The sequence below is a fragment of the Drosophila subpulchrella genome, chromosome 2L (genome assembly GCF_014743375.2).
Source record: "Drosophila subpulchrella strain 33 F10 #4 breed RU33 chromosome 2L, RU_Dsub_v1.1 Primary Assembly, whole genome shotgun sequence".
NCBI lineage: Eukaryota > Metazoa > Arthropoda > Insecta > Diptera > Drosophilidae > Drosophila > Drosophila subpulchrella.
Window position 1 is genome coordinate 10,897,520 of NC_050610.1, and position 14,815 is coordinate 10,912,334.

Sequence of the window (14,815 nt, forward strand, 5' to 3'; positions counted from 1 at the left end):
GACTCTTTCACTGGGACTCTTGGATTTTTCACCCATGAGCTTGTTTGCCTAGTACATAATCAGCTTACTAGCGGCGTATAACTAATTGCAAACAATTAAGCGAAAGATGCGTTAAATTGTTTTTTGTCATGCAATGACCTCTGTCATGTGAGACAGTTTGTTTCTACAGATTTATCCTCATTCCGACATGAAAAGTGCTGGTATATAAAATAATTGCTGTATTACATTATGGCACCTTACTAGAGGGTTTCTTGGTTTATACTATTTTTTAAAGTATAATAATTTGACAGGGGTAATATTATTAAAAGCATTGTTTCATTTGATTTAACACTTGGAAACAACTTTGTTTTATTGTTTGATTTATTAAGGTATGGCAATTGAAAGGTTTTTGTTTTTATTATATCCATATTAACGATGTTATTTTTTTTAAACACTTGAACAAAATTTGTAGGAGTTACAGATACAATAAATAAACATTAAGAAAATAACTAACTTACCAAAATAATAACATTGTTGCAGCATTTCTGCACGTTGGCCAACTGGTTTCATGGCTAAAACCGTCCAAGATCTTATCCAGCACACCCCCTTAGCCAAATTGCAAATATATTTATTTTTTTGTTACAAGTTTTTATTTTTTTTGGTTTTGTACACAAAAATTTGTTTTTCTAGTTAAAAGATTAAGCCTTACGATTATGAACCAAATATTTACATAACTTAAAAATTAACAAGTTACAATAGGTTCAGTTTCTTTTGCTTCCCCTCAAGGCTCACTAGTCTCAGTCGGTTGAAAAGCCTATGGGCGAAGAATGTGCGTACCGGTTCGGGAGCCAACTTCAGGAGGGCGTACTGTAAAAATAGGTTTTTTATATTTTAATCAGTTACAAAAATAAATATATATATAAAATCAGTTACCAAAAATAAATATATATGTACTTAAATAATAATATTTCTTCTAGCTCGATGAATTTATTTGGAATAAAAAAAGTATTTGTCTTTAATCTAAGATTAAAATATTTATTAGGCTAAAAAAAAAAATTAAGCAATTCCCTTTGTGAAATTGAAATTACCAATCCAACTGCCAATCCAAGAACAACTTGCTCAGTTTTTGGCGACTATTTGAAATTGTAAGACTATTTTTTGAAAGTACAGTAATACACACCTGAACCGCATGTGTCCAGAACCCGTTCGTCTCGCTCGTTTTTCCCAGTGTAAAGACGGCGGAGCGGGCATAGGTATAGGCGTTGGGGAAAAGCAGTCCTCCTGCTGCACGGAGTTCGTGATCGGCATAGGCAGTCATATTGGTGCGCACAAAGCCGGGCATCACCAGCTGCACATGGATATTGTGCTCGGCCACCTCCGCCTCCAGGGCCTTGGAAAAGAAGGTTATGAACTTCTTGCTGGCCGCATAGACAGTCACGTTGGGCAGTGGCTGCAGTTCCGAGGAGGATCCCAGGTTCACAATGGCCCCCTTTCGACGACCAATCATCTGGGGCAGGATCTTGCGGGTGAGCATGGTGACCGATGCCATGTTGACGGTGAGCATGTCCCACAGCAGATCCTCCGACACCCGATCCAGGGTCTCGGGTTCGTGTATCATGCCCACATTGTTAACTGTATAGATAAAAGGGTTTCTTTATTATACAAAATATTCTTTTAATATATATATATATATATATATTATTTCTTTTAAAAATTGAATATTCCCGGCTCATATCAAAATAAAAGTGGCGAATACACTTGGCTGGCCAAGATCAATGTCAACTCTTATCGGCCAAAAGTTTATAAAAAAATGCCTTGAGGCATTCGCAAGGCTGTTGAAATTCAAATTGCTGAAGCGTTTATGAGTCTGGTTGGCCGAATAAAAATAAAACCCCAACAACAGCGCATCGCCTATGTACTTTAGCCACTCTTCGCCTCGCCAATAGACCAAAAACCGGAGCCATTATAATTGCACGCAGTTATTACTATTGTTTGACATTGGCAGTCGCGCACAAGAAAGAGTCACAAAAATATAACCCATATATATGTGTTTACCTATAGGTAAATAAAAAGCGGCTACTGTTGATTGCCGTTTGCTATTGACAATGATGAATGTATGAATTTGTACATTAAAGATTGGTTAATATGTATAAACATCAGCAGGTGCACACGAATATCATTTAAATTTGGAAATAACCTTTTCAAGCGGGGATTAATTTTTTGGAAAATGTTTATAATATAAATATGATCTATATTTTACAAAATATTGTAATCAATCTGTTTAATCATAACTTACCCAAAATGGAAACATCAATTCCCGCCAGTTCCTTTTCAATGTGTTCGTACACCTCGCGTCCTTTGGCGAAATCTGCAACAATCCACTTGATCTTCACTTTGTACTGGCTCTCTGAAAATGGATTTCGAAAATAAGTAAATACATTAAAAGTAGATAAACAGTTCTTACCAATCTCATTGGTGACGGCAATCAGCTTCTCCTTCATCCGCGAGATGAGTACCAGGTTGAGACCCTGACGAGCCAGTTCCCTGGCATATTCCTTTCCAATGCCATCGGTGGCACCAGTCACCACTAAAGTGAAGGGATAAAAAAAGAACTTGATGAGTACAGAACAGGCGAAGGTTGCTAAATGAAGTGGAAGGAACATGAAAACAATTTTTAATTGTATAAAATTTAACTCAATTAAAAAATCCTATCGAATCGAAATTTTATAACTTAGTTAAAACAAAATCTTTTGAATAACTTAATTTCCAAATTTTTTTTATCTTCCCAAATCTTAAGTGTTCATAAAAGTTATTGCGAACGGTAAAAGTATTATTCTAAAAAACATTTGTCCCATTTTTGTATCGGTTTGTCTCTTTCAAGACCTATTTCGTCACTATCTTTCGTTTACATATCATTTTAGTAACTGAATAAAGTCAACTCAAACCTACCTTTTCGAACTTAACATTTGCTTGCTAATTAACCCACTGCGTTCGACTGGGTCCATTTTAATCACATCGAAACCTCGATAGATATTATGAATGGATTCGGCCGGAGAGAAGCACTCTGAATCAATTGCTGCAATGTTGCCAATGGCATCTGGTTATTGGTTGCCACATATTTGAGCAACGGAAACGAGAAAACCACAAAATTATATATTGGCAATAGCAACACCACTCGTTTTTTGTGCACGTAGTCGGATAATTCCGAATGACGTATATTTTGCCGAGACTTTGCACTTTGATCGGTTAATAATAAAAGCCGTTTAAAAAAGTCCATACTTCAATTAGGAGACTATGCAGAAGTCGATCACTGGTTACTATTGAAGGTCACCCATTAATTAAAAAACAAACTAGAAAAGCGACAGTGAAATTTACAACCGTTGGACCACGAATAGCAGCACGAGATTCGAGTCAATGAAAGCGAAATAATTAAATTATAAAGCAAAAACAAAACGAACGAATAAATCGTAAACCGGTTTACGGGTGAATGACTTTGTGTGGTCCATAAACGAATATGTAAACAAATCAAGTTGTTCGAATAATTTATTAATTGTTTTTGGCAATCCAAATAAAAAAATTTACTTGTATTAATAAATATATTTTCAGTAATTTCAAAATATGTAAATATAGTCAGTTTTATGACTTTTACAATATTCCATTAAATACTTATAGTATTACCAAATTCTGTTTATCATGTTTATTTGTGCAATTACCCTGTGTAGTTTGAAAATTCCCACTGATTAGAAAGTTCTATGCTAGTCATCCTGACTACATATATCTTACGTAAAAATCAGAATGATTGGTAAATTTGCTATCTTATCGAAAACTTATATTTCCGAGTATATCCATACATATGTACACAATTGTCAAATTAATCCTTAGACTTTGTGAGTTCCTAAAAATGTTGCTAATCATAATGATTTTGTGGAAACTTTAAGAAATTTATACTGTTACCCTGGGATATCAAAGAGTTTTGTGATAGGAAAATCCAAAGAAATTGCTTCTCATGCTGACAATAGAAATTTAATATTAAAAAACTGATTAACTTGTAAACTAAATAAAGTAATGTACAGTTTAGAATTTTATATTTTCGAGTATTTTGGTATATCGAATAAAATCATCAAAGTTTGGGAATTAATTTAAGAAGAATAAAAGTTTCTTACTTTCAATTGTAACTTATACTTTCTTGGTTTAATTATCTTAATGAAAATGTTAATATTAAAGTTTGTGATATCCCTATCAATTTGAATTAGGCTGTATAAATTATTACTAAAATTCATAGTCACAACCACTTTCATGTCTTATCATAAATGGATTTTGTAACATTATACTACATTACTCAAATCGATTAGAATATTGGGTTATTAAAGAATTACCAAGAAAATAATCAGTTATAAATGGGATATGAGTTAAGCTAATGACTGTCTATTTAAGAGATGCTGAGTGTATCTCCGTATAGAATAAAACGCCCTCTAGAAATAAGGTAAATAATTTTCATTTGTGAGCCAGCCGCAAATATTGACAGATTTAAAAACATGAAAATCTTATAGGGTGTAAAGTGCGAAATTCAGGGGTGTAATGGGTTTAACAATCGATACACTCACCTGCCCATTGTCCGTATTTTTCCACCAAAGTCTTTGGCAATTGCGGCTGGAATAAAGGTTGCAGAACTGCCTTGATGATACAGAACAAGGACTTTAAGTTGTCGTACAAGTAAGCGGCTATAGTGAGCGAGCCCACTAGATAGATTACTGAAGAAATAAACGCCATCCTTAGCAAAGTTTAAATGGTCACTTCCAGAACTGGGCTGCATGGTTAAGAGAGTTCTCTTTATATAGTAATAAACAAAGCGACTTTCGTCCGGTGATAAGAGCGCATTGAAGAGGTTGTGGAACCTATCTTTATCACTATATTTCTTTGAGAATTACTATTATACGGGTTTTCAATCGCCCTCGACTCTTTTCCCCGAAGCAACAAGTTGCATGTCTGAGCATCAATCAGCAACATTTGTGAAAAAATTCTTTGATAAACAGTGAAAAGGCCACTGGAGTTTTTACTATTTTCCGCGGTTTTACTTTACATTTGTCGATTTATTACTGTTTTAAATTGTAAATTTTGTTTTCGCCAACACATGTGGAAGATTTATTTCTACGGCTGGGCAAATTATAATTTTTTTGAATATAATAATAGTAATATATTAATAATAATAATTTTAACATATTAATATTTAAATATCGCGAAAAAGTGACACTTTCTCAAACTCTTGAATTTTTCACCAGAAAGTTTTTTTTTTGCCAAGTACCCAATTAGCTTACTAGCGGTGTATAACTAATTGCAAACAATTAGGCGAAAGATGCGTTAAATTGTCTTTTGTCATGCAATAACCTCTGTCATCTGAGACAGTTTATTTGTACAGATTTTCCCTCATTTTATCGTACATTGCTGGAGGGCTTATGATTTGTTTAATTTTTTAAGCGTACTAAATGTTAAGTTTATTTTTTTAGCATATATCATTATTAGCTCTGATTTTATACAGATGCTTTTTTTTGATACAGACTAATATAGATTTTTTTTATTTATTAAACATTTCTTAATAAATTATATATTGTATGTTTCAAGTTGATATAACTTCATTATTTTCTATTGACTTCCGTTATTTGTAATTGTTTTGCCTCATTATCTTTTACAGTTCCAATACCACATGTTGTGCTTATCAGCAAAGCGAAAATGCATTTCCGAACAAAAAAGCGAAACAAACTTATCAGTGCATTTCAGTGACGCAATAGGTCAGTCCTAACGTATTAAATAGTGTTTTCACCTTTTCGTTAAAGAAAAACATTCTGAAAATAAATATATACGGAAATTTGGGCAAAGGTTTAGCTAATGTGTTGAGCCATTAAGTAAACATTAATGAATGAAGAGAGTCATAGAGACTAATGACAATAGGAAATATCCCAAATACTACTGTAGTGTGAATAAATCCCACAATTATAATGCATGGTGATAGACTTTTTTAGTCTTGTGATTTTATTTTACAACTTAATAAATGAGGACTTTACTAGCACCTAGATCATTTCTTTTCATTTTTAACCAGATGCTATTTTTCACTTGTTGCTCATTTGTTTTGTTGATATTTCCAAAGGAAAGAAATGTTCCAAATGTTGATAAACAGTTTGTTTAATATATACTTATCGTTCCACAACCTGATAATATGAAACTTTTACTAACAAATTTTAAATATAATGCCAACGAACAATTCTATTTAAGTTTCCCAACGCTATAAATAAAATCAATACTTTATAAGTAAGGTGCTGTCGCTTACCGCCCTAACCGAATATTGATTCCAGACTGAGGAACTTGGGGGGATAAGTTTATCGAGAGGTCAGAGAGCTTTCCCCAAATGTTCTATGTGCAAAGCACAATTTTATTGTTAGTACTCGTTTAATTTAAGAGAAAGTCTGGTTATATGTACCAAAAGCTTAAAATAGCTAAGATAAATCTTTTGCTATTATACAAAAATATACAAATGAAATATTTTATTACAATGTACATAATTAAATGACATAATATTTATTGTTAATATCCATATAAATAAATAAATTCATAACACAACCGAAAGCTTAAAATAATTACTCGTTGGACTTAGCAGAGTCACAAACCCAATTCCGAGTTGGGAACCCGCTGAAAAGTGTGCTATAGTTTATGGACAAAATAACATTGTAGGAAATGAAAAACAAAATGTAAAACAAATGTCTCTGGTATAAATACATTTTTGGATCTTCGAGCTGTATTTTCATATATTTAAAAAAAAAGATTTTACTGCTCCCTTTTTTTATCCGATACTTTGTTGAACATTCTAGAGGCGGCATAAGTTCGAGCCCGCCAGGTGAATGCGGTGGCCAGTGCATTCTGGACATGGTGCCACAGGTAACCCGGAGTCTCATCCACTCCGTCCCTCAGCTGATCCACGGCACTCTTGGCATAGACCGATGCTGATGGGATGAACAGACCCCCTTTCATGATCTGCCTGGAGTACGAATTAATCTTGGTGACCACGAAATTGGGGGACAACAGCTGCACATGGATTCCAAATGGCCTGGCCTCGTGATACAAAGCCAGGGTGAAGCTGCGGGTGTACGCCTTCGATGCCGCATAGTATGCTCCATAGGGCAGGGGCTGGAGTTCCGTTCCGGAACTGACATTCACAATGGCTCCCCTGATCTTGGACGCCTTCATGCGCTGGAAGAAGACCCGGGACAAATGGGAAACGGCCACCACATTGGTGTCGAGTATATTCTGGGTGTCCGTCTGGCTCCATTTCAGAATAGATGACGGCCTGCCGGTTCCAACGTTGTTAACTGTAGGTTAAAAAAAGTATTTATTAAAGTAAATTTTAAAGAGTACAATATAAAGTTCTAGTTTGAATTTAATAAAACTTACCAAGTATGGAAATGGGCACATCGGCTGTCTCTTTTTCTATATGCTCATAGACCTGAGAGCCCTTAGTAAAATCAGCGATCACAATCTTTGTCTGCACATTGGAACCAGCTTCTGCTAAAATAAAATAAATATTTCATTTGATATTTATATAGACTTATGTTTGCCAGAATGCGGAGAATAAAAAATTATTTCAAGGCTATTAACTAAAAAGCCATTGCATGACTTTAAATTTTAATTTGGACAAGACATTGGCGTGTTCTTCAAATATATTATAATTAATCTAGATATTAAATGTCAAAATCGTTGATCTATAACAATATAACCACTTTTGTCGGTCCTCTAATAAAATGAATATACATGATTGATCTTTTTAATAGTAGTTATAAGCTCCAATATTTAATATTATAATATTAGGTGATCTGATTTGTTTTCTGTTACTTTTCATGACTATGAAAATTAATAAATAGGTAATAGTCATGCAATCCAAATGATAACCGTAGATTGGTAATCTCAGAACAATTCCTAGTCACCTATCCTATCGATGACTTACCAATTTCCTTGGCAACCGCCTGCAGTTTCTCCTCATTCCTGGCGATCAGAACCACATTGATGTTCTGGCGGGCCAGCTCCTTGGCGTATTCCTTGCCTATCCCATCGCTGGCTCCCGTAACAGCGGCCCAATCTCCGTAACGCTCCTTGAGGGTGGGTCTATTATCGCTGAAATACCTGAGTTTCAGCAATTTGTACGGCGTTCTAAGCTGTTCGTAGAGATAAGAGGCCAGGGCATAGAAGCCAATAACTGTTAGGAACGTTGATAAGGCACAAAACATTTTCGTTTGGCTTGTTTCTATTTCTAACTTGATAGAATTGTCGAGCAGAGAGTACGATGTGTGCGATTCGGTTGACTCCCTCAAACGGACTGTGGTCACGGAGCAAATTGCACACTTTTTGCCCGACAGGGTGATGAATTTAAATGGCATGAATTAATAGAAGCCACGGCTATCAAAAGGTGTTCGACTTGCCGTTAAAAATGTGCCAAAAGATTAAAATTTCTATCGTAATAATTGTGACTTGCGAGTATTTCGTTTGATCCATTATGGTATGGCTAATGGTTTGACACTCTTTGGCCTATAAATGCTCAAATTATAAATGCACATCCATTTATTTGGGTGCATTACACTGGAAGTTTGTGTGCAAGGTCGGGTTTTCAAGGGGGCTCAAAGATCAGCTAGCCTAATAGAACAAGTGAAAGTCGCTAATGGACTTACAAAATTATATGAGCAATAAATATTTACGTATAAAGAGGACTTTTTATTGCCTCATCTGCCAGGACAAAGAATTTCTTAGTTAATAATAACTGAAGTAAGTCAATGGTTTTAAAATATTTACACAGATAAAAATATTGATTAGATATGGTGATAATTTTTATGAAATTCATTTTCATAACTATCTAGTTAAGAGGCGTATCGCTTTAAAATTATCTTTTCTATTTCGGAGACTGTCAAATATTGATGACTCGCTCTTATCCAGAGTAACTTGTTCTTTATTTACGATTTTCATAAAGAGAAAAATTATGCTTAATCAATTTACCATGAGAATATCAAATGGTGTAGTTGTGAAGTACTTATTTATTATAAAATAAATCTTTGGTAGGTATCTCATATTTAAGTTCAGATAATACGTAAAAATGCTTTGGTTGCCTATTTCACCATCAGGCATCTTCAGAGTCAGTCATCTTCTAGTCCTGAACTCAATCCCCAGATGACATCATTGCCCGTTGGTCCTTTTGTCCTTTGTTCGCCAAAAATGCACTCTACACTCAGCAGCACACTCGCACATCACAATTACCGCCTTGAAGAGGCATTCATAAATTAGACAGGGCACAGAAATGGCATTTTACAGAACGCTAAGTACACACACGCCCCCCAAACCAGCCAGGGGGTATACCAATCCTAAACCCCTTGATATATCTATCCCCCTTACATAAAGTAAGGAGATCAGGAAACGCTGTGAATCGAACTGCGGAACACGGAGCACGACATGGGTTATATATCAACCATGACCATGTGTGTCGACACCCGGGGAAATGGGTTGAGTTTTTTGGCTGCTAGAAAATCCATTTTGAAAAATATATATTTCCTACCATTTTTCCTCGTTTTTGGCTGCCGCAAAAACCGCATTTATTCAAGTGTCAAATAAATTCATAGTTTTTCGCTCCAAAAAAGGGAAAAAGTCATGTCGAGGGGGCGTCGACTTTTGGCGTCGGCCAACTAATTAAGTCGAATGGTTTTAAGGCCAGGCCAGAAAGCAGCCAGAACTTATTCGAACCAAATGGCAGCCGCATGAAAGTATTCAACGATTTTCGTTCGCCCACCGATGCCAAAAAGTATTTAACAATTTTTAAAAATTATATGGTGTGTTCCGAATGAGCAGCAACTTATGCTAATCACATTTAATTGCTTTTTAAGCGCACTTTCTGGCAGTTTAGCTAATTAATGTGACTCATACGCATTGTTGCTGTGGAAAGGGAACCTTAAATTTTCGAGAACTTAAAGATATATGGCCCGGCGTTACAAAAATATTGCAGGCGAATGGCGCCAGTTTTCAGTTCATGGCACATATGCCAAGATAAGAGGCTATCCGGAGATTTTTAAGGGAATGGGGATTGAAAATGGTAGTGGGATTGGACCAAACTGGCGCAGTCATTGTCAAAAAGTCAAACAATTTGAATTATGCCTTGCAATTTGTACATCCGTTTTGACTTGGCCCAAAACACAGAGAGTCCTTCGCCCACTCCCTGAGTCCTTTTTATATATGAGGGAAATTATTGTTTGCTTTGTTTCGCATTTGCCGCTGGCGGTTATTCTATTTTTATTCATATGACTATGAACCCAGCTCATGTAATGCTCATTTTACAGATTTTTATTGTGGTTATTATTGCATTTACTTTGGGGAAAGGAGTGAGGAGCCTTGGAAGAAATGCTTAGAGAAGTAACAAAGAATAATGGTATGGAAATCTTTATGATCTAGAAAAAATTACAGCGCACCGAGAAACACGTAGAAGTTCTGATATCAAATCTTGTGACCAATAAAATAATATATAGATTTGAATATATGGAAACCAAAAATATTTTAACTCGGCATGTACTATTTTTTAATTAAATGGATCTCTGCGAAAGTTCAAAGCAGATTGCCTTAAAATAGTCTTTTACCTGTGGAGGTAGGAATATCGGCCAAAGATTATATTTTAGAAGGTGTATAGATTCTAAAGATATATGATATAACGACTATGATATATATTCAACAGTTTTTAGATTGTTTTACTTACTGTAAAGCTGCGATATCTCTGTGTACATACATCTGAATTCTAAACTCTTCCCCAATTCTCCACTTAATGCCCCCAATTAATTGTCCTGGCATTCATTTGTAACGCTCCCTAATCTCTGACATATCGTTAAAGCGCATTGCTGGCACTGCCGACTGCCGACTGTTGACTAGCAGGATGCTTAAGGATGTTTATGTCAGGCACTGAATTTTAAGTAGCTCCAAAGGAGGCTTGCCTTTGCGCATCGGCAGGGAAAAAAGAGTTGTCAAGTGAATTCGTGACAGGCAGAATGGAGGAGAGATTTCCCTTTCTATCACATCGAAAGAGTTCGCCCCTTAAATGGCGCATGAAAATTAGCAAGTTGTCTGTCGCCTGCCATTATGCGGCACACTTTGAATGGTATTTCAGGCTGCTTTTTTTCCTTTTGATGGTTTGCCATTTAGGGCTAAAGGATTAAACGGTTTTATACAGTCAACAGTTAATTAGCAGTTTGTGGCTATCGCAAAAAATGTTGGCTTGCTTTCCGAAGGAGCAACTTTTGGCCATAAAAGTGCAATCAGTGGCTAAGTTATGTCCATGATTTTGGGTTCACATGTCCGGACGGCACCTGCAGGCGAAATACGAAATACTGGCCATAAAAAATGACTAACGATTAAGCCGGAAGAGGAGAAAGCAGGAGTGCCAGGACAACCAGCAAGTGTCGTTTTGAAAAATTCAAATCTCGTTGCCAATAAAAGCCAATAAAACTCGTAAAATAACTCAAACAAAAAATTGTGGGTGGTTCAAGTGTTTTGTGTCGCAATATTGCGGGTATGCTTCCCGATTCTTGTGGTTTAAATTTGATCTGCGGAGTTGGAGTTTTGCAGATGCATTTAGTTGCCTTTCCACATACATTTATAGACGAGTCTGGGGAGGATGGGGAATACAGGCGGTGTCATCGTTCCCATGACCGAAAATAGCTTTGCAATTGGATGTGGCGTCTACACCTGTTGGGAATATGTCGTCGCCGTCTTTTGCCATTATTAAGTTGTACGAGTTCTGTTGTAGTTGTGTACTTTAAGTTCTTTTTGGCCTAACAAGATGTGAATAAATGGGAGCACATGCTGTCACAGGTGTGGAAAAAGTCTTGAAAGTGTTACTAATACCTAATACATTCAGGGAAAAATTAAATTTGAATTGAAAGATTACCTTTTTTTATTTTATCAAGGTTCGATTTCTCAATGACCTGTTAAGTATCTAAATAGTTATCCATCAAAAAAAGTTAACTTGAAGTTAAATTGTTTGGGAAGACAAATTTTCTTTTTATAATGTTACATACACATTTAAAGTATGTAATTTCTCAATGAACTGTTAAGTATGTTGTTAGTTATCTATTAGGGAAAATTAACGTGAAGTTAAACTGCGTGGAAGTACAAATTCATTTTCTAAGTGTATTATTACATACATATTTTATATATGTTATTTCTCAATGACCTTTTAAGTATCTAGTTAGTTATCAATCAGAAAAAGTTAACACGAAGTTAAATTGCTTGGAAAAAGAAATTCATTTTCTCAATGTAATGTTACATACATATTTAACTAGAGCGTTAAGTTAGATAAACTCTAATATATATTAAGGATCTTTATTTTTCCTAAACATCAAATAATCTTACTGTCAAAAGATAACTTGACATTGAGAAATCGACCCTTTACTTATGAAATACTTAGCACAATTCATTTATAACTGGAGCTTACAATATTTATTTATTATTATATCAGTCTAGTTGTTACATTAAACACTTCTTCTTAATTATGCGACCAGGACTTGCATCAATCACGGTGTTTTTACTGCCGTTTGCCAGGTGGGGCACAAATCACAGCATTGACAACGGTGAAACTTTCACAGCGACAAGTCCGCGATTTTGCCCTGGTTTTCGCAGAAGCAGTAGTAGTTTCCAACTTATCGCTATCAGAGACCCCGATGAAAAATCAAAGAAAAGCCCCTGAATGCAAATGACAAATGCTTTCGCGTATTTCAGTGATTTTCCACTGCCTTTCTGCACTGCATAAAGACGCATTTTGAATGCAGACGAGTCGGCTGACCGACAGAGTCAACAAGGCAAATGAAATTAATATGCGGATGGTGTTCCTCCAAGCGGAGGCTAGGTTCTCGGTTCTCCAATCTTCTCTTCAGCGGGGGGCTGGAAGGGGTTAAGTTCTTCGGTGGCCGATATTTGAACTGCATTTTCTGGTGCTGGGCAGACAATTCCTGGCGCTATCGCGATGCCAAATACGCGGCCAGGCAAAAAAATCGCCGACAGCGACAAAACAAAATAAATATCCATATATGGGTGGGGGGGGATAGAAAAAGGATACAATGTTCTTGGGGCAGAGAAAGGAATATTCAAACGTTTTCGCATCCTGTCAGAGGATGCCAGCAAGGGGCAAAAACAATTTCGTGCATTTAAATGCCAGCACTTGGAAATGGAACGAGATGATTCCTTCTTTATGGCAGAGTGCCTTTGCCATCCTTCGAAAGAAAAATATTGTCTAAAGCGAAATGTCGCTTTTGTCTTGCCCTCCGTGCAAAACACATAAATCTCGGCATATGTGCATTAAATTGCCATCCCAGATCGGCCAGAGTATTCCCCCAAAAAACATAGGTACTTTAATTGCCACTTCAATTTTCAATTGTTTTTCTATTCGCTTAACTTGGCTGTAAACCTTTCTTGGCCTCTCTGTTCGGGATGTTCCACCTCACTCGACTGCGGACAAACTTAATGACCTGAAAACATTTCGATAATGTGGGTGACTCTTCATTGTCTCCGCTCGGCAGTTTGTGCGGGCTTAGGAAATTATCAACTCGACGCCTTTCAGCAAAAACCGAAAAACGGATGGAAGGTAATTTCCAGGAAAACGATTAGAAATTCCTGTGTTGGCAGTGGGAAAAAATAAAATAAGAAAAACCCTAACGATTTTCGGGGTTTAAGAAGCTGACAAAAAAGAAGGGAAAGATAAGGCCAACAGACTAACATATTAGGCCAAGTCTGAAAATGCTTGAATAGTTTGGGGTGAAGGATTAAAACCTTTAAGAGAGGATTTTAACTGGGCATTTTAGTAATGGTAAGCATGGTACATAACATAAATTTCTTAATAAACAAATAAACGAAATCTTTAAATTGACTGCTATATAACTTATATTTTTTTTGCTTTAAAAAACTTAAACCATGTAAGTGTCCCATAGAATTTTTTACAACACCCAAACTTTTGTAACTTTTCCCTTGTCCATTCACTTACAAAGTCCTTCGGTTACCACTAAAAAAATACTGCGGTTTTTCCAGTCAAGGAAAGTTAACCCTTTCCATCCAAGTTTATACATCCTCCTCTGGTGTCCAGCAATTTGGCAAAAACCGAGTGGAGGCCACGTGACTAACATAACCAAATACAGTTATAGCCATCGCCGTCTCGGTGAGCAAGTGCTCGAAAAATGTTTTGTTTGGCAAAAATCAAGATGTGTGGCGTCCTCTCGCTTTTTGCCCTCAGCCTGATTCCCCAGCCCAGTTTTCAATGGGCTTTTACTGCCCAGTTAGAAGAACTGTTGGCAACAGTAGAACTGGATGCTCAGTAATGGGGGATGGGTTTTTACACTAGGGTGAACTTGAAAAATGTATAATTATTAAAATAAGAATTTTATACAGAAGAGGAATTTTCGACAATTTACTTTACAGCCAACAGATAGCCACATAAAGTTATATATCATAATTTTTAAGCCAACATTATACATTATAAAATCATATAATCATAATAGAATTAATAATAATCAGGAAAATAAATAAATAAATAAAAAAATTACGAAGAACGAATCAGGGGGATATGCTTTAAGAACTTAAAACTATATCTGCAGATCTGTTAAGAAACTAAAACACTATTTAAAAAGAAATAAGAAAATAATTGTAATCATTTATGTTAGAGATAATTTAATTATTTTTTGTAATTTATCAAGTATATAACCTAAAACAAAATATAAATATCATTTCAATCATTAGACTTAGAAAGAAGGCTTCAAAATTGCATAATATATAATTTCTAGAA

At 35.7% G+C, this 14,815-nt stretch overlaps 2 protein-coding genes across 3 annotated transcripts; both read right to left on the reverse strand.

The window, feature by feature from the left end:
- Nucleotides 1-606: 606 nt before the first annotated feature.
- Nucleotides 607-6,385, reverse strand: LOC119548340 (hydroxysteroid dehydrogenase-like protein 1). The gene is made up of 6 exons (XM_037855547.1): nt 6,302-6,385; nt 4,584-4,786; nt 2,444-2,566; nt 2,276-2,386; nt 1,160-1,611; nt 607-846 (listed from the first exon to the last, which is right to left on the reverse strand). The coding sequence occupies exons 2-6, from the start codon at nt 4,747-4,749 to the stop codon at nt 730-732; spliced, it is 969 nt and encodes a 322-aa protein (XP_037711475.1). The 5' UTR covers nt 4,750-4,786; nt 6,302-6,385; the 3' UTR covers nt 607-729.
- Nucleotides 6,386-6,744: 359 nt separating this feature from the next.
- LOC119546699 (hydroxysteroid dehydrogenase-like protein 1) lies at nt 6,745-8,354 on the reverse strand. Of its 2 annotated transcripts, none has more exons than XM_037853179.1 (3): nt 7,970-8,354; nt 7,420-7,530; nt 6,745-7,337 (listed from the first exon to the last, which is right to left on the reverse strand). In XM_037853179.1, the coding sequence occupies exons 1-3, from the start codon at nt 8,247-8,249 to the stop codon at nt 6,796-6,798; spliced, it is 933 nt and encodes a 310-aa protein (XP_037709107.1). In that variant the 5' UTR covers nt 8,250-8,354; the 3' UTR covers nt 6,745-6,795. The 2 variants fall into 2 exon arrangements, with proteins under 2 accessions (XP_037709107.1, XP_037709106.1); XM_037853178.1 differs by having other exon boundaries at nt 7,420-7,533; nt 7,970-8,353.
- Nucleotides 8,355-14,815: the final 6,461 nt, after the last annotated feature.